The following is a 25,566-nucleotide window of genomic DNA, read 5'->3' as shown; positions in this document are numbered from 1 at the left end:
AAGTATATTAAGCCTTGAGTTTGACGAGAATGGAGTGGCTTTTCTCCTCCCCCAACCCTTCATTTATTGCACTCGAATTTGCTGTTTACAGTTTGAATTGGTTGTACCATTCTGGAGTTTTACTATTCTAAAAACAGTCCAACACACCTTCCACTTAGGAAATCATAAATATAGGTAAGTTTCTTATGAGAGTTGTGTAAACAAAGGGAAACCTGTTTTCCTCCTAATTTAAGCTGTGTAAAAAGTGTGTTTTGCACCTTTTATGTCAAAGTATTTTAACAGAATAATGACTTCCTGAGTCATAGAACCTTGAAATGCTCAGGTTATGGTAACACCTTATTATGACCCTTAAATTAATTTGCTCTAGCATGAATAAGCATATAACTTTATCAGTAAATCGATGATTTACGCTGGGGAGAGCACATAGTATAGTAGAAAGAGCCAATCCCACACCTGGCTAACCCAGGCTACCTCAGTTAACCAATTGATATTGGATATAGTAACTCATCTAAGCTCAGTAAACATTAATGGAGTGTCCACTCCATGCCAGGCAGTGTGTCAGGGTCCTGTATTGCTGTAACTCTTGCCAGAAGATAGGGATTGTGATAGATATTTTTAAATTCAATGACCCATGAGTCTATACTTTTGGTACAGCTTTCTTTTTTCACTTGGGGAATATTGGCGAACAGTGTGTTTTTCCAAGGCCCATCAGCTCCAAGTCGTTGTCCTTCAATCTTAGTTTCAGGGGGCGCAGCTCACCATCCCATGTGGGAATTGAACCTGCAACCTGTTGTTAAGAGCTTGTACTCTAACCAGCTGAGCCAGATGGGCTGGCCCCTTGTGGTACAGTTTTGAATACACTATCTGGAAGGAGGAGGATTGGGCATGTATTAACTGCCTTTTGTGGGTCGAATGACTTTGTGCAGATTATCCTTTAGTGACTTTTCACTTTAACTCTATGAGGTGGGTGATATGATTTCCATTTTACAGATGGAGTTAAATAATTTCTCCAAAGCAACATGGCTAGCAAACGGTACGGTGAGAATCCAAACCTGTCTAAATCCTAAGCCCACTATTATTTTTTTTAATTAATCATGTGTCTTCAAGGAAAGGACCGCAAATGCTTATTGAGCATCTATTTATTTAAGGCACTGTGCTAGGCACTCTCATTTGTGTGGTTTTGCTTAATCCTCATGGAAATCAGGTGCTAATATTCAAATTTTACAGTTTGACCAGGATTGATGGCAGAATAATTTAGGGCTCGATTTAATCTGAAGATTGTTTTATTCTGCTCCTTGAAGGCTGGGGCTATGCCCAACCAAAATGATAATATCAAATAAAGCATCCAGTAAATATTTGCTGTCGCTGTTTATTTATTTATCAACAATAGGGCGCTGTGTTGGCGACTAAGGTAAATCTTGATGTGAGACACTTAGCTATTCAAACTTCTGATTCAAATTCAGTTACTTTTGACACTTGATTTTAATGACTTTCATTACTGAAACAAAGCTACCTCACAGATTCATGGATCCAAGTGGAAGAATTACATCATTGGCAACATCACTAATGTTTCAGCTCTCAGCGTCAATTATGCACGGGATTATGTTGAAATTGGCTGTGCCATTCCCAGCTTCCTTGATCTTAATCAGTTGTGCTTGCTAATTAATTGGAAGGTGTTGCATTTTTTATATATTAAAAATTAACTTTAAAATCCATTTTAAAAAACTGCTCAGCAGACTTTTAGATTCATTGGGATAATTTTCCATGTTTTCGAATCTTTTATAACTGTGTAGATAATGACTTAAAAAAAGAGACAGTGTTTTTAATAGACGTTATTTCAGCAACAAAATCATGTAACAATGGAAACATTTCCAAATACAGTTTTTCACAACTGTTCTCCCCATAGTAGAAGTATCCGTTGAAAAGCAGTTAATACTTTCTCACTCATTATTAAAGTGGTATCTTTACTTTGAAAAGATAAAGTATGTTTAGTTTTTTGGAATACACCTGGTTGGTAGCATGTACTGCCAATAACCATCTGTCATCACGTGAATGGTCGGCATATTTTGCACTCTAATCTTGGTATGGAAGAAAATTTCTTTTCATATTTAAATTCAACTCTTAAATATTTGGCCATAAGAAAACCCAGGAAATCAGAAAGTTACTGTCACTTTCTGTCTCTTTGCAAAGATTCAAGTGCTTTAAGGTCTGTTTTTAATATGTAGAAGTTTCAGCGAGCTGAAAAGGAAAATCCCGCTGAGGACACCACTCTTTTAACTCTTCCCATTGTGGCACTGCTCATCTTCTCTGATGTATGGTCTGAGAGAAGGCGTCAGTGCCCATCTGTAAATTAAATATTAGTACAACTTTTAAATCTAAAAATGAAAATTTTAATATGGAATGTCTAATTTTCTACTCACATCCCTATGGATTATCGGTTATACTCTCTGGGATATACGAGGTGTGATCACAAAATGCAGTCAATGTTTAAATGACAAAATTTATTATTGTAAAGGACACATTGCCATTAATCCCCCTCAAAATACTCCCCCTCGCTTCAGACACACTTATTCCATCGTTCTTGCCACTTTCTGAAGCAGTTCTGGAAGTCCTCTTTTTTGTCTTTACTTCATCCTCCATCATGACAACACTCCGTGTCACACATCGCTTCTGGTACAGCAATTTCTGTCAAATAAAAACATTACAGTGTGTCCTCATCCACCTTATTCACCAGATATGGCACCATGTGACTTCTGGCTCTTCCCCAAAGTCAAAATGACCATGAAAGTTTATGTTTTGAATGGATTCAGGACATGGAGGCAGCCAAGGCAGCGCAACTGAAGACACTCACGAAAGAGGACTTCCAGAACCGCTTCAGAAAGTGGCAAGCATGATAGGATAAGTGTTTTCTAAGCGAGGGGGAGTATTTTGAGGAGGATTAATGGCAATGTGTCTTTTACTGTAATTTTTTAAATTTAAACATTCACTGTATTGTTTGATCACGCCTTGTACACTTTGGAGACTAGTGACTTAAAAGTGCGTGTAATGGGAGGGAGTGATAGAGACAAGGGGTTTGGAACTATTCCACAATTGGAATGCGCTGTCTTAGAAGTTCCTGAGTTCTTTTCCCATTGAAAATAGTACACAGTATTGGAGTTAAGAGTTGGAGATAAAGCTTTGGGAGTTATCAGAGTATCAGTAGTGACTGAAACACTGGAATGGCAGGACGTGCATGGGCAGTTGTAGATTAGGTTGAGAAACGCAAAAGGTTGAAGGTAAAACTTAGATGAACACCAGCATTTCAAACGGTAAAGGGTTGGAAAAAAGAGTGTGTGAAGAGTGTTATGGAAGCTAAGGAAAGTTAGAATTTTAAAAAGAGAAATTCATTGCATTTGTCAGTTTATTGCCAGTGAAGAGCAGTTTCAGAGCACCTGAGGGTTAGAAGGCAGATAATAGTTTGTGGTTTGAGCAGATAGCTGCCTTGACTAAAGAAAGAGAAATGAGATTGATGAGGTTGGGACATGGAGTCAAGGTAGGGGATTTTTGTTTGCTTTCGAAGATAATAGTGACCATTTATTAAGCACCTTCCATCTCTATAAATTGTGCTGAGTGTCTTGCTCTAAGTTGGGTGCTACCATTTGCATTTTACCAGGAGGTTAAGTAACTTTGGCTTAGTATCAGCAGTGTAGCAAGATTTCAAGCCTAAGGCTTTCTGACTCACATTTTTTTTGTACCCTGCACTGCCTCGAAAGATTCAAGAAACCTGAGCTTCTCGAGCATATTAGCAGCCTGGGAGGGTCACCTGGGAAGTTTACTAACATGTGACTTCTGGCCCCTTTCCTGTAGATTGTGGTTCTAAAGACCCAAGAATCTACATTTTTAAGAAGCATCCTTGGAGAGTCTGTTGATGCATGTGGTCCTTGACTGCATTTTGAAAAACATCAGTAGTAAAGGGGTTGAGCATTTTTCCATTTAGTTTTGAAAGCTTGTATTAGAAGTCAGCTTCCAAGCCTAAGCACTGCATTTTTGAGAATGAGGATTTTAGCACTTGATTTCACTTAGCCTCCTGCAAAATCTTCCATTGTGGAAATATATTTCTCTCTCTCTGTTTTATAGTTTTGTTTCTTCAGTGATTAATTGAAGACCTTTTGCAAGTTATTTAATTTTTCTGATCTTCAGTTGCCATCTCTATAAAATGGGACAAAAAATACCTAATTCAGGGGATTATTTAGAAAATGTAGTGCAATACCTTGGATATAAAATAGTAACAAACTATAGAAATGATCCCTGAAAATAAGTCTTTGTAGGTATAAAATAGTATAGTGTGGTGTCCTGTATGTAGTAAGTGCTAATTAAGTTAATTGGACTAAATCTGTTCTTGCATATTTTTATGCTCTGTTTTATCTCTACTTGAATTTTGATACCTTGGTTTAAACTACCAAGGATGTATTCTTCTCCTAGATAATCTTATGTACATGGTAAAAAGAAACATAAAATGTAACTGTTTGCTTTCTTTCCTGCTCTAAAGCACACCTCGAATTCCTGGTAGTGCTTGTCATTGAGCTGGGTAGGCGCTGTGGGAAGTAAAGGACAATAGTCAGCATTTAGAACGTGTTTACTTGGTACCAGGAATTATGTTGGTGGTTTTACATGTTATAATCTCATTTACGTTGACAATAACCCTATGAAATAGGTACTATCCCTATTTTATGGATGAGGACATTGAGACTCAGAAGTTGAGACCTTATCCACAGCCACCCAGCTAGTAAGTCTCTGACCTAGGACGTGAACACATGCTGTGTTTTAAAGGAATGTTCGCATGTGTTTGCCCAATTTTCTCAAAATTTTTGAAAAACGACTGTATTCCTTGTTCCTTTAAAAATTGACTTAAAAATTTTTTTCATTGTAAGTTTAGTCGTAGAGGATAACTTTGTTGTGTTGTAAATATCGATGTAAAAATATAATTTTTTCCCCCAGTAGGATCAGATTTCCATCATTAATACATTTAAAAGTGCTTGAACAAAGTCTTCATAAATAGTTGGAATTTTAGCATTGTATCTTGTCCCACTGAACTCATATATTCATCCTACTTCCACTGCAAAATTTTGTCACAATTTATTTATTTTATGCTTGAGCCTTTTATTGATCATATTATCATTTCTCTGCAGAAAAACATGTAACTAAATTGAAATTGATTATATAAAGTAATTTCCCACTATTGTTGTTTTATTTTGCATTAAGTGAATATTTTGTAGTGTAACATTTTAATTCCTTTAATGATTTCTTTACTTTTTTTTGAGTTTTTAAAAGGTTTCCTTAGTGGTTGCCTTTGGGCTTATATTGATCTTAACTGATCAGTATTTCTTTCAGATAATCATTAGGCTTTAAGTATTAACATTTTTCCTCTGGATTGTGTTATAATTATTATATGTTTGCAGTTGATCAAAACTGTAAATGTACATTTGAATAATTAAACATAGAAACTTACTTACACATTTCTTAATGATATGGGTGAGTTGTTTTCCTTCTTCCCTGATTAGTTCACACATCCAAAGATGAATATCCTTACAACTAGAATTCGATAGGACTCAGCATAAATCCCATTTCTAAATTTTTAAAATAGTTATAAGTTTGAGAAATACTGATATCATAAATAAGTAGGTGAGAATTGGGGGAGATTTTGCTGTAGCAGTATCAATTAGCTCTTTTAATTTCTTTGCGTGTCATGGCAAAAATATGTATAAGATAGGGAAAGACCCGAAAACTTATTGCTGGCCCTGTGTGGAGATTTCTCTACCCTAGGCAGTGTATAAGGGAGAATTCAGGAAGGGAAAAAGGTAGGCCTTTTTGGCCAAGTGAGGGAAAGGAGATTGTACAAAGGACTATGGGAAAGGAGAGTCAACATGATGTCACTGCCGTAAGTATTCTTCGCGGGCAGGTCAGCTTTAGGAAGGAATATATTTAGAGATTCAGGATCTGGGTATTGTACCTTGAAACCATCCAAGCCCATATACTCTTGAGAAAGTCTGTGGGATTGTACAAACACCAGCATGAAAAAAGCCTTTTAAAGTAGTAACATCTGATAAAACATGAGCCAGTCTAAATCTCAATATATATCAGTGCTAGGCTTGTAGAAAGTACCTTGCATATAAACTGGCATTTAATCAATATTTATTTTAATTGAAAAAGTATATTGTCAAAAAATACATTTACTTATTCCACTAACTATATTTACATTCATTCTGTCTTCCTTCTGTTAGTCTGGTTTGCCTTACCCCTACACTGCAATCGCTTTCAATGGGATCACCGATACCCTAAAATATCGCTAAATCCAGTGGACATTTAAAAATCTTTGGCTTCTTGTTAGCTTTTTGTTGCACTTGACCACTCTCCTCTTTCATATTGTCTTTCCATGATTTTCTGGGACATGAAGCTTTCTTGATTTTCCTTCTACCTCTCTGCTTCCCCCCCCACCCCCACAGTTTATGTTGCAAGTTCCTCTTTCTTAACCTGCTTCTTAATATTGGTGTTTATCAGAGTTCTGCCCTAGACCTCTTGTCATTTTACTCTACGTAGTTCCCAAAGTCTGTTTTTCCTCATCCCTGTGGCTTCATTTAGCCTCTGTGTTTATAATGCCGTCTCTATCTCCCGCTCATAGCGCTCTCCTAAGCTCTAGACTGGAATTTCCAGCTGCCTCCTAGACATCACCTGGATGTGTGCTCAAATGTGTTCTTTGGAACTGAACCCCCCATCTTCCCCTTAACCAGACTCCCCAGGCTTGTCTGTCTCAGTAAATGGTACCGCTGTCTGAGCATTTGTCCAAGCCAGCACCTGGGAGCCATTCTTCATTCCTCCTTTGCTTTACCCCTCGTGATGCCAGTTCATTCTGTTGCCTAATATATTACCAGTATCCACGTGCTTCTTACTGTCCTCAATGTCACTTTCCTTGTCAAATCAATTTCTCTGGCTTCTCTGACTCATAACCTTTCTGCCTGAGTTTTGCTTTCCTCTAAAACATGCTCTCCCTGGCAGCAGGAGTGGCCCACTAAAGGTTGTAATCCCATCATGGCTCTCTCGCTTAAAATCTTCAGTGGTTTCGCATTGCCCTTGAGATAAGTTTCAGACTCGGACATGAATTACAAGGCTCTTTGGATCCCACTCTCCCTTATCTGTGTAGCCTTATCTCTGGCTCTTCACCCTGGCACACTGCGCTAAAGCTAAAGCAGCTCTTCTTCACTTCAGATCCTCTGTGCCTCAATATGTGTGCTCGCACTCTGACCGCTGTTGTGTGTTTTTGTAATCCTTCCACATGCCTTTGTCTTTGCCTGGAACACTTTGCCGAGTTACCTCCTCAGCCTTCTGGTGTCAGCTTTAAATAGCAGCTCCTCAGCTGGCCTGCCTTGAGTCTCCAGGTCAGGTTCTTCTTCATGCTCAAATAGCACCGCGCATTTCCTCTGTCCTGCAACTCCTCACACTTGAATTACGCGTGTCTTTCATGGTAAGCTGTCTTGTAAGCTTAGTGAGGACCAGGAATCATCTGTAACTATTAGGTTGGTGCAAAAGTAATTGTGCTTTTTGCCATTAACCTTTTAAACCGCAATTACTTTTGCACCAACCTAATAGATCCCACTTCCTTGATCCCTCGTACCTGACACGTATGTGAGCATACTCAGCTTCTTTGAATCAGCTAACCATTTTAAGTTCTTGTTCTTGTGATTTCAAATTGCACTTTGTTTTTCTCTCTAGTGTCTCAATGAGATCCTGGAGTCAGCAGACGCACCTTTAGAAGTCACCGAAGGATTCATACAGTCCATTTCTCTGTCAGTTCCGTGGGGCTCCTTGCTACAGGATAATTGTGCACTGGAAGTGAGAGGGTTAGAAATGGTCTTCCGACCTAGACCTCGCCTAGGTAGGTGTGTGATGTGTTTCTGTTTGCTTCCATTTTTATTTCTCAGAGGTTGGGAAAGTAACCTAATGGCATTCAATGCAGTATTTAATTTATTACTTTGTATTGTATTTGTGAAATTTTCAATAAAGTAATAGGACTTAGGTCTATGTAGGGTGATTATACCGTTAGTGTTAGTTATTTCTCTCCCTATTTACACTATTTGCTCACAGAACTTGAGTATGCAGATGATTGGTTTGTTACCAACTATCTATTGTGTTTTCAAGATTCAAAGTATTGGGCCAGAAAGCAAGGAAGTGATCAAAGATTGATGAAGAAATGTTAAAAGGACACAGGATTGGGCTCCCAAGGGCTCCCATTGGCCAAATCTGGGAAAGCTTGAGTATCAAAAAGAATAATGACAATAATAGAGTATAACACTAAAACAAAAACACCGTAAGTCCACATTGATACAAATCAGTTATGTAAGGGGGACACGGAGAAGGGAAAGCTCTTCACTGTAGTAGAATGCCTATTTATGAACATAAAAAATGATAGTGTTCGCTGTTTTCAGCCATCGTAGTAAAAGTTGGGACAGATCAGAGTCATCAATGAATGCTAACACCGTATCATGAAGGGTTGTTGAGAAGCTTAATATTTAGACAGTATCAAAATATCTCCCACTGATTACGTATTATTTACAAAGGAGAGAGAGAGAGAGAATGAATTTCATGAACCAGTACAGTCATGAGGATAAGTCATCTTAAATTATGAGTTTAAATTCTTTATTTGAGTGACAAGCGATGTTTGTAAAGACGTACTTGAAGAATTGTAATCTTAAGTGCTATCTGAAACACCAAAGTTTAAATTATGCTTAGTAGAATTATAGTACCTATATTTTGAAAATTGGTAATCTGTGCATGGAAATCCTCCTTAGTAATCTGGCATTTAATAAGAATATTTTATCTTTTAACTATGATGAGTAGATATAATAATTCTTTCCTATGGAAAGTGAAATATTTTCTTTTTATTTTAAAAATGTTCTATTAGAAGAGCTTTTAAATTCCTTTCTGGAAGGCAGCAATTCTACTAATCTCTGTCAGTTTGTTTTGAATACTATGAAGGAGTATGGTAGAATTGTCTCATGAGGGAAGATATAGAAAGGATTTTTCAGGTCGCATATTTCTTCTTTCAAGGATGCTTTTCTGTTTTCTCCATATTTATGCTAACCTTCTAAAGCCTAGGTCAACTCCTGCCTCTACCAGATTTCCCGTTCATTTGCTCAGCTAGAAGAATTCACCTCTTAGCTGTCATAATGTTTTCTGTTGACACTTAATAGTTGCTTACTAATTCTTCTTAACCTCATCTCATTTCTTCTATATTGAGGCTCTCTGAGGGTAGAATTAATACTTATTTTTCTATCCTCTACAGTAGAATCAGCTGAGGCTGGCAGGTTAAATATGGTCTGTCACCTGTTTTGGTAAATAAATGTTTATTAGAGCACCATCATACTCATTCATTTATTTATGCTCTCTTGCTGCTTTTGTACTAGAGTGAAAGATTTGAGCAGTCAGGATAGAGACCATATGGCCCCAAAAGCTTAAAATATTTACCATCTGATCCTTTACAGAAAGTTTGTCAATCCCTGCTGTACAGTATTTTGGACACTGTGTATATAGAATACCCATTAAATGTTGATGAATACATGAATTAGTACTTGGCAGGAATATATCATGTAATGAGAGCACATGTCGCTGGACTTTTTCTGTGATCTTTTTTTTTTCTCCTTCTCAGTCTTTAAAAGGTGATACTTAAATCTCAAGGGTGATTTCTAGAATATTGTTTCCTTGGGTAATACCAGATGTAAAATATCTTGTGGAAGATTAAGGATTTACCTATTGGAAGTGTGTTATTTTAAGAAATGGCTTTGTTGTAACTATGAGAAGTTATTTAGGATTAATCTATATTTTCTGCAGCGACTGGTTCTGAGCCTATGTATTGGTCAAGTTTCATGACCAGCAGTATGCAGTTGGCAAAAGAATGTCTTAGCCAGAAACTAACAGATGAACAAGGAGAAGGATCTCAGCCTTTTGAAGGACTTGAAAAGTTTGCTGAAACCATTGAAACAGGTTTGGTATAACTGAGTATTTTAAAAATTCTTAGATTTTATTTAGTACCTTTATGTACAGCCAGCCTTGTATAAGGAAAAGCCATTGGAGTGATTTTTAAATGAACTGCTCTCACTTCAGTACTTTAGAATTGAGGTTGTTTTAAACATTGTATTCGATTTAATGACATGTTCTTTTGTATCCTAGTTTCTCCTTTGTTTACTTTATTATGCTTGCATAATTAAGGGATTAGAATTCATCAGGTAGGGTTAGTCACTCACTGCCCCAGTGTCTGTTGAGATGTAACAAGGGGTAAGTGCTCAGTAAGGCAAAATATTTATTGCACAACTCGAGATGTGGGGATTTTTAAGGAAAGAAATTCAATTTTATTTTGTAAGTTTTTATTGAACGAATTTAGTGTTTATTCTTTCATTCGAAGTTTTTATTTAGTGTACATATGGTCTCTTATGTTGATGGTTACCTGTTTACTCTAGTACTAAGAAGAGTAAAAGTCACTTTTATAGACACTGTCTTGAGAATTGAACATGTGCCAGAAAATTCCAAAACTGGAACTGCACTTGAAATTCGAATAGAAAGGTAAGACTTCTTATATCTGAAAACAAATGACCCTATTCTTTTCCTTTATGAATAATGAAATCTCACTCTTACATTGGATTTCAAGATGCTTTCGGAGATGAGAGGTGATGATATTAAATTGATATATTGCATAATTTTAGAGTAAAGTGCTGCTCGCCACGTTATGTTCCAATCCCATTATTGAAAACTTTAAGTACCAGTGCGGTATAATATTACATGATACAGTGTTGAATTCAAAGGAAGTCATTCTCCTGTAGTAGTTAGTATCAAATCAAAACAATGAAAATTTGAGTGCTACTCAATTTAAGGCACTCTTGTTGGAGCGTTCCAGTTTTTTTCATGTAAGCGATGTACTATTTAGGCATGTCTCATTAACGTAAGAGGCTTCTTTGCTTCGCTGTTTTCTGTTCGAGTGCTGCTTTAGTGAGAAAGGCTGCAGCCATCGTTTTCTTACAGGATTCTGTGAGGCTATTTTAAGGTCAATATGTGCAGTAGCGATTTACCTAACACATCACTGTTAGATTTCTGCGTATGCCTACGTGGAGCCCCTATAAACAGCTATCAGATGGGTGACTTCCATACTCACACGAGTGTTCATTTGTGGTAGTAACTGTTCACCTGTCTTATGCCGTACGATTAACCAACAGAAATAAATAGAATATATGTATACTGTGCAGCAAAGACGCTTGTATTTGGGGGGGGGGGGCTTTGCCACGTTTTAAGCAGATTTGTTGTGTTTTCTGTCTTTCACAAAACATACCGATGAATGAGACAGTTATTGTTAACAGATATTTGAAATTGGGTTGCATTACCTTAAGTGGAATGTTAAAAAATATCAAAAGTTATGCATTTAGAACTACTTTATTTTGTTTAAACTGAAGATTAGTCATAAGAATTTGAAGAATAGTCATAAGAACTCAAGAAGTGTCATTTATGACTGACTTGTGACTTGGAGCCAAATGCTCTCTCACTGTTACCCAGAGGTGTTTGTGAGGGAGTGTAGCTATTGTTTTTCTTGACGCTAACTTTAAGGAGTTACTGATTTTTTCCCCCCAATTTAGGAACTTCATAAAGTAATCTTTCCTGGGGTTAATTTAACTGGTAATACCCACATTACAGGCATATTCGAAGGAGTGCTAACACTTGAAAAATCCCTTTAACTTAAAAAGTTATGTGCCTTTCTTATAACTGTAAGTCGGTTTTTATAGTTTTATGCTCTTTTTGTTTTTAACTTTCAGAACTGTATACTGTGATGAAACTGCTGACGAATCCTCAGGAATTAATGTACATCAGCCCACAGCTTTTGCTCACAAGTTACTTCAGCTCTCTGGAGTGTCTCTTTTCTGGGATGAGTTCTCTGCATCAGCAAAATCTTCTCCAGTGTGTTCAACTGCACCAGTGGTAAGAAAAACAAAACAAAAGAACAAAACTCAATCATAGATTTTTTAAAATAAATTTTTATTGGGGAATATTGGAGAACAGTGTGTTTCTCCAGGGCCCATCAGCTCCAAGTTGTTGTCCTTCAATCTAGTTGTGGAGGGCGCAGCTCACTGGCCCATGTGGGAATTGAACCGGCAACCCTGTCTTTCAGAGCTTGCACTCTAACCAACTGAGACATCTGGCTGCCCCCAAATCATAGATTTTTTAAAAGGTTTCAATGAGAGCTATTAAATTTTGCTAGGATATATAAGTGTTAATGAGTTTCCATCTGATCTGGAAGTTAACACAAATATTCAATACACAAATATTCAATAATGGTGACATATATTTCAGAAATTTCAAAACATTTGTGTTTATAATTAATTCCTTTGCTTTTGACTGTGTATTAATTTTTCCCCCCTTTCTTCCACCCTGCCTCCCCCCCCTCCAGTTCAAGCCGTAGTTTCTCAGTCTAGTTGTGTAGGACACAGTTCCCTGGCCCATGCTGGTATTAGGAGCCTTGAGCTCCCCCTGGCTCAGGCAGTCGGTCGCTGGTCGTAGGTCCACCGCTCACAGCAGCTCTTGTCAGCTGCCGGCCACTTGCGATGGCTGCCGGCCACTCACGCTAGCCCACTGGCAGCTCACAGCGAGCTCCAGCTGCTCATGGCCGCCCAGCTCCAGGGAGAGCTGTTGTTCACAATTTTAGCTGTAGAGGACGCAGCTCACTGGCCCATGATGTGGGAATCGAACTGGTGACCTCGGCGTTAGGAGCATGGTGCTCTAACCACCTGAGCCACCAGGCCGGCCCACTGTGTATTAATTTGATAGTGTTTTCACACTATGAGATACTGGTTTATCTGTTGTAATGCAATATAGCTCTGCATGTCAAATGTTTTATTCTTCTTAAGCTGAAATTTGTATTTTGCATTTCGATTTATTTTCAGTAATTTATTCGTGTTGCATTATTGTAGGAAACTGAGCCAAAGCTGTCACCTAGCTGGAGTCCCAGAATTGTCTGTGAGCCACACCCACAACTAACTAGGAATTTACCAGAGGCAGCACCCTCTGACCCAGTGCAGATTGGAGGACTGATGGGTAGGTTGGAGCTGAGTCTCACGCTGAAACAGAATGAAGTACTTCCTGGAGCTAAGGTCAGTGCTTGTTTTATTTCCTATAGTGAAAAACAAAACAAAATGACAAGCATTCTTTAGTCCACGTGGTACGTTCTTCAGTCCCGATTATTAGGAATTTACTGTTAAAAAAATCTTTAGCATCATAAAATAAAAAAAATTTAAAGGAGGAAAGATTTAGAAAGCAAGAAGTTGACTGAAGGTGTTTAATTATATGTAAGAATATCTACCTTATGTATATTTTGAACAGAATGACTGTTTTTATAGTTGTGTGATATTGATGAAAGGAGGTGTTTTTTCCCCCATGTTGTCTCAGCTTTCTGAAGACACTGTAAAGACAACTGTACTTGTTTTTTAGGGAACAGTATTGAACAGTTTGTTGGAGAATCAGGAAATGTACATTCAATCAGTCAGTAAAAAATGTATTTCTCAAGTGTTATTTTCAGACTTTGACAATGAGTTTTCTATGTAAACTCTGTAAAATATAATTTAAATTGTGAAGGATTGGGACTTGCTCATTTGTGTGTTCACTGTGTACCAAGCTGTAGATGGTCGAGTGACTGTAAGCCAGGCCCGGGCCAGCTCTCGGCATAGATGCGGAGATGAATGGACTTCAGTCTTTGCCTTTTCATAAAAGATGTAATACGGGGGATGGAAATTGCTGTGGGAACATGGAAGAGGGAGCCCTTGAGTACACGCGAATGTACATAGAAAGGTTTGCAGAGGATTGAAGAGTCCCCAGAAGTCCTTCCTGGGACTGGAGCCCCTGACTGGAGACGGAGAAGGAGGGAAGACAGCATTCCTGTTATGGGTGTCCCCTTCCCCCTTTTGTGCCGTGTCCTTCTTCAGATGGTACAGAATCCTTCCGCCAGGTCTAGCCTCTTTGTAAAATAACAGGATAGGATTGTTAATGGAGCAGAAAGCCATCGGTATGTGTAAACACTACAGGGAATCCCCTGCCTGGTAATGTCCTGGGGAAACAAATAGTCACATACCTCTGGGGAATGCTTTTGCTATTTCTCTAAGAGGGAAGAACCATAGCAATAACATTGATAGTTCTGCTTTGATTAAGTACAGATAGTCCTCAACATTTGTGTATTAGATCTTTGTGCAAACCGAAACTTTTACATGTTATGTGTTGATTTGCATAAATGCCTTTTAGATGTTACTTTCGGACATCTGTGTATTAGGGGACAAATGAATGTTGGAAACTATTGCATGGTGCCATTGTCTGCCAGCCAGTGTTTAATATTTGAAGATATTGCTATTCTTGCCTATATGTTAATTTTTATGTAATAACTTGAGTGAGTATATTTTGTTCTTATTTAACGAAAAGGAATACTGAATGGAAAAATAAAAGTTCTAAATATTAGCATTGAGAACATAGATCTCATAAACTTAATACAGTATAGCCAAAGATGACATTAATTCGGGGTGCTCAAAATTGCAGATCTTTAGTCTCTTTCTGATGTAAGCCTTTCAACTGTGGATTCAAAATGTTATGAAAGCTTTCATGTTGTTTTTAGTTGCCCGAGACTAGTACCTCAAATAGTGTGTAATTTTGGTGTTTCACATATTCAAATTTAGCATGTTTTCAGGAATGCATTATGTATGAAAATAGGGGACTACCTGTATTGACTTTAGACATTTGTTTCAATTACCATGTTACATTGAGTTTTAAATTTATTATAATTGTTACATTCTATCTTTTATTTTTCTAGAGGAAAGTAATTCATACTTTGTTCTTTATATGCCAAACTCGGAATGTACTAATAATGAAATATTTATCTGAAAATTAGGAGTTACACTCTGGATTGTTCCTTTTAATAAATGTCAGATATATATTTTCAGTTCTAAGAAATTAAAAAATAATTTGTAAATTTGGCATAGAATCAGAAAGAGGTTTCCCCCTCCCCACGCAGTCCCCACCCTTGATCCTTGCTTATTCATGTCCTGAGATGTCAGTAGTCAGTAAGGAGCCCATAAAACAAATCCTCTAGTGACGTCAGAAACATCCAAACTTGTAAAGAATTTTTATAAGCATTTATATGAGCCAAAACAGACAACAGTGGCCAGGAAGCAAGATGTCAAATGCTTGGGAGAATGAGTTTTTTATGCATTTGAAATGAAGGAGGAAACGTAGAGAAGATGGAAGGGGGAGGAAATGAAGTGGGGAGCGGACTACAGGCTCATGAAGACCATGTGTTCCCTGGAGGGTTGTTAACCTAGAAAAAGGCATGAACATTGACAGGGCTTGCTGAAGGCTAAGATGAACCTTTTGCTAAAGGAATTATAGGCCTGGGACGTCACTCCCCACCTGACCTGCCCAGTTAGGAATCTATGCTCAGATCACCCTGTGAGGTTACTTTCTGTAGAACCCCTTTTTTCGTCCACATCTCTATGGACGGAACAGAGAGCCATTCCATGGAAGGAATGAGGCCTTTCCACCTAGGTCAGCCCAGGTTAAAGTCCTGGCTCTGCATCTGTTAGACGACCTTGGACACATCGCTTAATCTTTGGGAACCTGCTTCCTCATCTGTAAAACAGGAACAGTACAAAGAATGAGAGGAAATATAATGAAAGCCCCTAGCATCGTTCCCCAATACTCAAAAAAAGGTGGTGACGGGGATGATGATTGGAGAATGTGTCAAATTCTTTGTTAGATCATAAAAATTTCTCAGAATCACCTTTAAACAGAAGAAATTTGTTTTCCTCCTGGGGAAGATGACATTTTTCCAAATATAAATATATTTTATTAATTGAATTATTTTAGATTTGCAATAGGAGCCAGTGTTAGCATTAGAACTAAGAGGAAGTGAATGAAACGTAAGGCAGGCATATTCCACTTTTTAGATTGTGATCTAGAGACTAGAGTAATTGTCCTGTCAGACTTTATTCCACAGGAAGCAGGACGAGAGTCTCTTTGGAGAAGGGAAAAATGGACAAAGAGCTGGAGAAGAGGAGGGAGGTGCACATGAGCACCCTCCTCGGTTGGCATTTGTGCTGTGGCCTGCAGGCCCATGCCCAGCAGAGCGGGGCTGTGTGCGACACACTGGGCGCTGGGCAGGCAGGCTGGGTAGAGAAGGGCCTTCTGTGCTCTGCTTTCCACGGGCAAACTTATGAAAGCCAACCTTATGTGCTCGTGGTTTGAATTCAAGCTTTAAGGGTTACGGTTCGAGTCTTTTGAAATCATGGTGGGAATGAGTACTCTATTACTGCTATCTTAATTGTCTTTCTTGGAGGCTGTCTTAAGGCCTCCTAAAATACCTTAAATGCACAGGAAGCTTAAACAGACAAAAAGTATGACATTGGGCTTGCCATCATGGAATTTCTTAGAAAGATTTTCCCTCTTAGAACAACAGGTTGGTGGCCTTTAAATCTTTTCACTTAGATTGTGTGAATTAGTAGAGAGAATCTTAGGTGAAGGAATCCAAGGCTAAATAATCAGTATTCATCTCAGTGTGTTAAAATATACTGGGATTTGTGGTGATGAGATTATGAAGTGTTCATCCTGAATTTCTTTTTTTTTTTTTGAAGTTGGATATTGATGGACAGATAGACTCGATTCATCTATTCCTGTCTCCAAGACAGGTACACTTGCTTTTGGATATGTTAGCAGCTATTGCTGGGCCAGGCAAGTATAACTCTATTGTTATTATTTCTAATTCTTTAACACTTCTAATTAAAATATATAACATACATATAGGAAATTCTATTACAGAGGAATGTGTGAAATTAAAGATGTATTGTAAGTAAGACTCCTGAATAGTTACATTTGATTGGATCTATCAGATTGTTTTAACGAGACACAAGTTAGCATGCAGATTATTTGTGTCACATTCTCTTTCAAAATTCTCTGACTTCCTTGGTTGGGGATATAGTACTTCACACAACTGAGAAAGTAAAATTCTTGAAAACAGTAAGTCACTATGTTTTTAATGACTTATCTGTCATAAGATTTTGTGATTCCTAGCTAGATGCTTCAAGTATTGCTTAGATCTCTGATTTGTAAAAAATAGTGGTGGTTTGGCACCGACTGTGGTATTAAGGCCACTGTGAAATGGAGTTAGTAATGAAGAAAAAATCCATAGTGTAAGAAGTTTTAAATTTCTTAGTTGATCTAACTACCGCATTACAATGATGCACTGGCACACGTGTGCTACAGTATCCTTTTTTGATTGTGTAATTTGTTTTATAATTCATGATTTATTCTAAGGAAAGTCTCGTGTACAAAAATGTTGCCATTGGTATTGGATAAATGGGCTTTGGGAGAGAAATGATTAAGTAACTCCAAATTTAATTACTGTTTTGCTTTCCTTTTGTATACTTGTAGAAAATTCTAGCAAAATAGGGTTAGCTAATAAAGATAGAAAAAATCGACCCATGCAGCAGGAAGAAGAATATCGAATTCAAATGGAATTAAACCGGTATTATTTGAGAAAAGATTCCCTCTGTGTGGGTGTATCTTCAGAGCAAAGCTTTTATGAGACAGAAACGGCTCGTACACCTTCTAGCCGTGGTAAGCAACTCAAAAAGCAGACACCAGAACCATACATTATCATCATAGCGCTAAGTACTTGATTTTGGCCACTGTGAAATGGAGTTAGTAATGAAAAGGCAAAACAGCCATACTGTAAGAAGGTTTAAATTTCTAGGTTAATCTAACCATAGCATCACAGCCATGCATCGACATATGTGTGCTATAGTAACCTTTTTTGATTGTGTAATTTGTTTTATAAATCATTTATTTTAAGGGAAGTCAGTTTACAAAAATGTAGATTTGCACAAAAGATAAATAGAGGGTAATTCTTCATTTTGTCAAATCCTTATGTGCTCACATAATGATGTATAGTAGATTCTTTTGACTAGGAACCTTTCTCTATTAATCTATCAATTATATGTAAATATCTTTACCCATTTACTTTGCATTTACAGGTGTTTCAGAATATATGAGCACTAATACCCTAAATAATAAGAATCAATTTAAGTATGAAATGTTGAACTAAATAGAAAATTAAAGTCAACTTAAGAAATTTTGACCATGGCAAACTTAATTTGCATGAGGGTTAAACAACCTCCAGAAAGAAGGAAGTGAAATGGAAATAAAATTCTAAATAATCAGCTCTCTTTTTTTCTTTTAAAGCAATAGCTGTATTTATATGAAACCAGCGGTTGCAAGATATTTATACTGTTTTGAAACCTAGATTTTAACTTCTAAATTGTAACATGAGGCTTAAAAAAATATACTGGGAAATAACTGCATATCGTATGTTTTTTCAAAAAGTTCTCCAGTAGGATATTATAACCTTTTGTTAACCTATGTCCAGTTGAGTTTTTACTGTGTCATTTATATCTTAGATCCAAATAAATTGCCCCATTGGAAGTAACATAAAATTTAGGATATCACTGTTACATCTGAGATGATCTGAAGGAAGACTATTAATGTATATTAATTTAAAGATGTGAATTTGTGGAATTACAATACAATTGACAAAGTTTAATTCTCTCTAGAAGAAGAAGTTTTCTTCTCCATGGCTGATATGGACATGTCCCACAGTCTCTCTTCTCTTCCACCCCTGGGCGACCCCCCACACATGGACCTCGAGTTATCGTTAACCAGTACACACACCCCAGCGGGATCCCCATTAAGTGCTACTGTGGTAAAGTATTACTCAGTTTTTTGTTCTGTTCTTGAAAAGCTGCTTCTAAAATTCTGTGCTTCATTCATGTGCTTTAAAAAAATTCTTTTGTAGCTTCAGCCAACATGGGGAGATTTCCTTGATCATCATAAAGAACAGCCAGTGAGAGGGTCAGCATTGCCGTCTAATAGCCTCGGTCACCCAGCATCTTTACCGAAGACTTGTAAGTGCAAATAAGACATTTGTTGATGGTTCCCACGGGAATTTTTAAAAATTAAAAATGCCATTCTACTACTTCTTTCCTTCTCCTATATCTATATCTGTATCTGTATCTATATCTATGGCTATATCTATATCTATATCTATGCTATTTAGCAAAGTTCAGAAAGAAATAAAGCATGGTTGAACAATTCACTGTGAAGCCTTTTAGTATAGTTGCCCATTCACTGTATTCTTTGGATATTTAAGTACTTAAATATTTTCAGTAAAAAGTGCACCATAGGTTTCATGTTGTTATTGTAGTTTAGGATCCCAGTCAACCATTTGATTTTTGTTTCACTGTTTACACTTTCCTTGAAAGACAACCTTATGTTTCTTCTCTGCAAAATTTAATTGAAATAGACACAAAGCTTAGAGGAAAATTTGGTGAGCAGTTTGTGGTTAATCTCTGATTTTTCCAATACAGTTTTATTAACGCAAAGCTTTGTTCATACGTTTCCTATTGTAGCATACTCTTTTGTACTTCAAGTACCCAGGAAGTACAAACGCAGAAAGATAACAGTTTATTTTGTTTTACTTGTGTGATATCATTCAAACTGTTGTGTGATCACCCTTTTTTGAAAACTAATACTTGTGTAAATGTTTTATAATTTTAATATAATGGATTGTTTTTAGGTATTAAATTTTATGTATATAATTTTAACACATTATTTCAGCTCTCCCTTCTCGATCCATCTCAGTGGATGAATCCAGGCCTGAACTTATTTTCAGACTGGCTGTGGGAACTTTTTCAGTCTCTGTGCTTCACATCGACCCGTTATCTCCACCTGAAACGTCGTTGAACCTAAATCCATTGACACCTCTGGCGACAGCTTTCTTTTCTTGTATAGAAAAGATTGATCCATCAACATTTTCAACAGACGATTTTAAGTCTTTCCGAACAGTATTTGCAGACGCTTGCTCACATGATCACCTTAGGTAAACTTTTTTTATTTACTAATGATCCTTGAAAAAGAACCAAATGTGGACTTTGTGTCTGTCTGTCTACCTATCTTCATTTGTTTTTCTAATTCACATTTTATTTGTAAATGAGTGGAATGAGTGAGGTTTTCTTCCAGTGCTGCAAAGATATTTATCCTAGAATCTTTCATTCAGGTCATTTGGAGTGTGAAACATTCAGATATAACATCTAGGTAATCTGGAATTTGGAAATTATTTTTTCTGTAGCTCCTTGTCCTGCTCCTATCAAATTTCTTTGATCACATTTTGCCATCATCCCCCCGACACCATTACTACCAGAAATAGTTCTTATTGTTACTGACTTAACAGAGATGGCCATGGTGCCGAAAGCAGAAGGAACTTACTAGAAGGGACTTGGAAATGATCCATATGCCGCTGGCTGTGGGGAAATGATACCAAGGCGGGTCTGAGCTTGGATGCTACATTTTCACTTTCTACTTAAAAAATCAAGGCTGTCCAAATAGCCAGTGATCAAGAAATGATGGGTTGAGTCCTAATAGATGAGATAATTAAATTTGTAAGTATAATATTGCTAATAGGCAGATGGTATTTATTTTAACATGAAAGTGACCTATAAATTCTTGAGTGACATGTTTTTTTCTACAATGATTTAGACATATACATTAATATTTTTAGAAAATATTTTGGGCTTTTAATTTAACTTTAACTTTTTTGAAATATTAAAATTAATATACAAAGTGGTTTTTATACCTAGCAAAAGAAATTCTGTAGGTTGGGACCATAGTATTTATAATCAAACTACAAAACTTTTTTTTTCTTCCCATTTTTGACAAGGTTCCAAGTATCTCTCAGTAGGGAGTATAACAAAAGCAATAGAAACTGGAGGTAGGCCTTCATTTGAGTTCTGCTGACTAAAGTTTGAAAAATATTACATGATGCTTTTAGATAATTTTAAGAAACGATTACATATATTTTATAGATTTGAAAGATTTTATCCATTGCAGTGGAAGAAGGAATGACAGTATTGGGAAATAAATAGGGCAGCCCTGGGTAATTTCCTTTCAACAGATCTGGTTTCATTATCTTAAGTCAGGGAATGGGAAATTTGAAGAAATCTTTCTGGTTAGTATCCTTAGGAATATTAATTACTGACAACTTGAATTTGTCAGAATAGGTAGGTAATTGTTATACTTTATTAACACTTGTGTACTACTCTTTGATACATTGTTTTATCTAGAAGTAAATGGATACTTTTTATTGCTGTATTTTTCATATAGATTTATCGGTACTGGCATCAAAGTATCCTATGAACAAAGACAGAGATCATCATCCAGATATTTCAGTACTGATATGTCCATCGGGCAAATGGAACTTTTGGAATGCCTGTTTCCGACTGATTTTCATTCTGTTTCTCCTCACTATACAGAGGTAAATGCTAGATATTTTTCCTTTAGGATTCTTCTTTTTTTTTTTTTTAATTAAAGTTTATTGGGGTGACAATTGTTAGTAAAGTTACATTAACTTCAGGTATACAATTCTGTATTACATCCTCTATAAATCACATTGTGTGTTCACCACCCAGAGTCAGTTCTCCTTCCATCACCATATATTTGATCCCCTTACCCTCATCTACCACCTCCCTCCCCCCTTACCCGCTGGTAACCACAAAACTATTGTCTATGTCTATGAGTTTTGTTTTTCATTTGCTTGTCTTGTTCTTTTGTTGTTTTTGGTTTATATACCACATATCAGTGAAATCATGGTTGTCTACTTTTTCTGTCTGACTTATTTTGCTTAGCAGGATTATTCTTTAAATCTGTCTTACTTTTTAAGAAATGTATGAACAAAAATGGTTTTCTTAAAAAAAGGTATAGGAAGTCATATAGGAAGAGGCATGTACGCACGTGTGTGTGTGCCTGTGTGTATGTGTGTGCGTGTGCATTTGTGTTTTGTTGGAACAAATTTTTTAAAAATTTTTGTTGGGAAATATTGGGGAACAGTGTGTTTTTCCAGGACCCATCAGCTCCATGTCAAGTCGTTGTTTTCAATCTAGTTGTTGGGGGCGTAGCTCACTGACTCGTGGGAATCGAACCAGTGACCTTGGTGTTATGAGCACTGTGCTGTAACCATGGAGCCAACCGGCCACCCACCAGCTGCTCAGCTTCAAGCTCAAGGCGTTGTTTCTCACTGGCCCATGTGGGAATCAAACCAGCGACCTTGGTGTTATGAGCACTGTGCTCCAACCACTGAGCCAATCGGCCTCCCGCCGGAGGCCCAGGTCCAAGCTCAAGCTGTTGTTTTCAATCTAGTTATGGAGGGTGCAGCTCACTGGCCCATGTGGGAATCGAGCTGGTGACCCTGGTGCCACAAGCACTGCGCTCCAACCACTGAGCCAATCGGCCTCCCGAAACACTTTTTTTTTTAAATTTATTGGGGTGACAATTGTTAGTAAAATTACATAGATTTCAGGTGTACAATTCTGTATTACATCATCTATAAATCCCATTGTATGTTCACCACCCAGAGTCAGTTCTCCTTCCATCACCATGTATTTGATCCCTGAAACACTTTTTTAAGTGTGGCATTGGAATTATTTCTGAGCTTTTAGTTATTCTTAATAGATTAAATCGAATATATTATGAAAGCAAGGTTTTCTGACTTCAAAAAGTTCTTCCCACTATTAGCACCTCTGTTAATTCATGTGATTAATTATAGCTTAATATTTTACATTTAATTTATTTTTATCTTTGTTTTTAAGCTTTTAATGTTCCATTCCAAAGAACGAACTGATTTCCACGCCCCTGTGTGTCTTCAGCTTCATTATAAGCATTCTGAGCATAAAGGACCCCAGGTAACAGATTGTTTTCTGTGAATACCACCTATAAATTTTGATTTTATATGTAGTATTTTGTCACAATTAGAAGGTTTTAACTTAATCTTATCGTATTGTTAGTGATCATATTAATGCCCCCTCCCCCTTTTTTTTAAAGGGTAATCAAGCAAGACTTAGTTCTGTTCCTCAGAAATCAGAATTACAAATTAAATTGAATCCAGTATTTTGTGAGCTGGATATCAGTATTGTGGACAGGTTAAATTCCTTGCTTCAACCACAGAAACTCACTACAGTGGAGATGATGGCATCTCACATGTATACTTCATATAATAAGCATATTAGTTTGGTAAGTATTTAAAGGTTGCAAATACTAATCATAATTATTGCTGTCTAATAGGCTTATTGGGATTATTGGAATTATTTCTGAGCTTAAGTATTTAAATAGATTAAATAACATATTACTAAAGCATTATTATTTGTAATAATGAAAAAATGGAGACATCTTTTATGTGTGGCTACTAGACTAGCTAAATAAGCTTTGCTAATATTCTGAGTGAAATAGGAGAGAGAAAGAATAGATTTGTTAAAAATCCAAGTCTAGCATAAAAGGGATCTTTCTAATCTAGCAAGGCAGAGACTGAGTCATGGCAGTACAGTCTGGACTAAAGTATTATAAGATTCAATACATTTTAGAGAAAGAACAGAAATAGACTATTATGTGAAGGGCATGTTCTTCAACCCTTTTATTATAACATGACTTTGAATAAATGATGCATACGTGTTTTGGTTTCTAAGACTCATTTGATGAGATCATACCCTTGTGTTGGATGGGAGCTTAGAGTGATTGAGTCACTTAGTGACTATTTATTTAGAACACATGATGTGCCAGACTCTGGGCTTAGTCTTGGAAATGTTATGTGAAGACGAGTCAGGGACGGGCCTTTGCATTTGGCATAATTCATCTAATTTCACACTAAGTCTTTAAAGTAGCATGTTTGTAGATAAATCCTTCAAATTGAATATTGGGTACTATAGTGATTTTTAACTGCATGGAATTTGTTGATAAGCTAATTTACATGTTATTCTATTTTATTCTATTGTAAGATACATATGCATCAGTTGTGCCTGGTTCAGCTTTTATTTTCAGTTTTTTATATAAGGGTTTACATTCTGCCAATAGTTTTGGCTTCTGTCAATAGCTGTTGGTTATAAAATTTCATTATACTAAACTAATATGGTAGTAGTTATTTTGAATTATATTTTAATGTAGTACACTGAATGAGGAAATAATGATTATACATATCATAATGTTGAATACTAATGTCACCTATGTTTATTTACTTAATTTAACATTTTGACCTATTTTTTGATGTTTTGCGTTTTAGCACAAGGCTTTCACTGAAGTCTTTCTAGATGATTCACATAATCCTGCAAATTGTCGGGTATCAGTACAAGTTACAACACCAGCATTAAACCTTTCTGTTCGCTTCCCAATACCCGATCTTCGATCAGATCAAGAAAGAGGACCATGGTTTAAGAAGTCACTGCAGAAGGAGATCCTTCATTTAGCATTCACAGATCTAGAATTTAAGACTGAGTTCATAGGAGGATCAACCCCAGAGCAAATTAAATTGGAACTGACCTTTAGAGACCTAGTTGGTAAGATCGAATGTGCCTGTAAAGGAGCCAGACTAGAAACAAACACCTGTTACTGAAACTTATAGCATGAAAAAAGTATATGACAGCCACAAAGTATGACAGAATTAAAGAATATTACGTTAGAAAACAAGACTAACAACTTCTTTCTGGTATTGTATACAAATACCGTGTTTCCCTGAAAATAAGACCTACCCCGAAAATAAGCCCCAGTTAAAATCGTCAGCCAGATGGACGCATTTAGTACGTTGTGACAATGTTCCAGGAGAAGATGACCGACTGTATTTGAATAAATGTAGATTGTTGTACATGAAAAAATAAGACATCCCCTGAAAATACGCTCTAATGCATCTTTTGGAGCAAAAATTAATATAAGACCCGGTCTTATTTTCGGGGAAACACGGTATGTGATATAAGTCAGTTTTTGAAAAGAAATCACTAAGCACGACGATTATTCACTCTGTTACAATCTTCATTTTTCCAGGGGAATCTAGTGCCACCTACATTCTTACCACCTACCCATGTAGGGTGCTAGCAGCCAGAATTAATTGAGTGCCACTCTGGGTTAGCTACTGTGCTAAGCACTTCACACACGTTACCTTGTTTCCTTTAATCATAATAGTATTTAGGCATATTTCCAATCATTTTTGTCATTTTTAAGTGAAGAATCTGCAGACTTAAGAAGGACCTTCCACGGTCATGGAATAGTAAGTGGCAGAATCAAGATTCAAACCCAAGTCTGACACTTGAGCTTGAGCTTTGTACCATCATACTAATCTCAAGTGACTTTTCTTTGTAAAACCTGTTCTTGGGGCAGCTGGTTGGCTCAGTTGGCTAGAGCACGGGCTCTTAACAACAAGGTTGCCAGTTCGATCCCCACATAGGCCACTGTGAGCTGTGCCCTCCACAGCTAAATTGGAACAACAGCTTGACTTGGAGCTGATGGGTCCTGGAAAAACACACTTAAAATAAATAAAAAGCTTTAAAAAAATCTATTAAAAAAACCCCAAAAAACCTATTCTAAGTTTTTCTGTATTACTTTGCTTCTGTCAGCTAATGAAGAGTATATACGAGTATTTGAAATTGTTGCCATTTATGA

The 25,566-nt window shown here is 36.9% G+C and overlaps 1 protein-coding gene across 4 annotated transcripts in view; it reads left to right on the top strand.

Annotated features, from left to right (window-relative positions):
• The window catches only part of ATG2B (autophagy related 2B), a 64,058-nt gene that overhangs the window by 1,423 nt on the left and 37,069 nt on the right, over positions 1 to 25,566 (top strand). For 2 of the 4 annotated variants that reach the window (XM_019746347.3, XM_019746329.3), the window contains exons 2-15: positions 7,747 to 7,909; positions 9,862 to 10,014; positions 10,488 to 10,590; positions 11,829 to 11,991; positions 12,981 to 13,160; positions 16,677 to 16,773; positions 17,473 to 17,658; positions 18,651 to 18,799; positions 18,893 to 19,001; positions 19,714 to 19,975; positions 21,256 to 21,406; positions 22,737 to 22,829; positions 22,969 to 23,157; positions 24,197 to 24,470. In XM_019746347.3, coding sequence (XP_019601906.3) covers positions 7,747 to 7,909; positions 9,862 to 10,014; positions 10,488 to 10,590; positions 11,829 to 11,991; positions 12,981 to 13,160; positions 16,677 to 16,773; positions 17,473 to 17,658; positions 18,651 to 18,799; positions 18,893 to 19,001; positions 19,714 to 19,975; positions 21,256 to 21,406; positions 22,737 to 22,829; positions 22,969 to 23,157; positions 24,197 to 24,470 — 2,272 coding nt within the window. The remainder of the gene's footprint in view (positions 1 to 7,746; positions 7,910 to 9,861; positions 10,015 to 10,487; positions 10,591 to 11,828; positions 11,992 to 12,980; positions 13,161 to 16,676; positions 16,774 to 17,472; positions 17,659 to 18,650; positions 18,800 to 18,892; positions 19,002 to 19,713; positions 19,976 to 21,255; positions 21,407 to 22,736; positions 22,830 to 22,968; positions 23,158 to 24,196; positions 24,471 to 25,566) is intronic. The other 2 variants (XM_019746338.3, XM_019746363.3) reach the window with 2 other exon arrangements.

This window comes from Rhinolophus sinicus, chromosome 3, assembly GCF_057876585.1.
Source record: "Rhinolophus sinicus isolate RSI-liver-muscle chromosome 3, RSI-T2T, whole genome shotgun sequence".
Taxonomy (NCBI): domain Eukaryota; kingdom Metazoa; phylum Chordata; class Mammalia; order Chiroptera; family Rhinolophidae; genus Rhinolophus; species Rhinolophus sinicus.
Note: the sequence above shows the minus strand (reverse complement) of the source record. Positions and strands in the feature narration are given on the sequence as shown.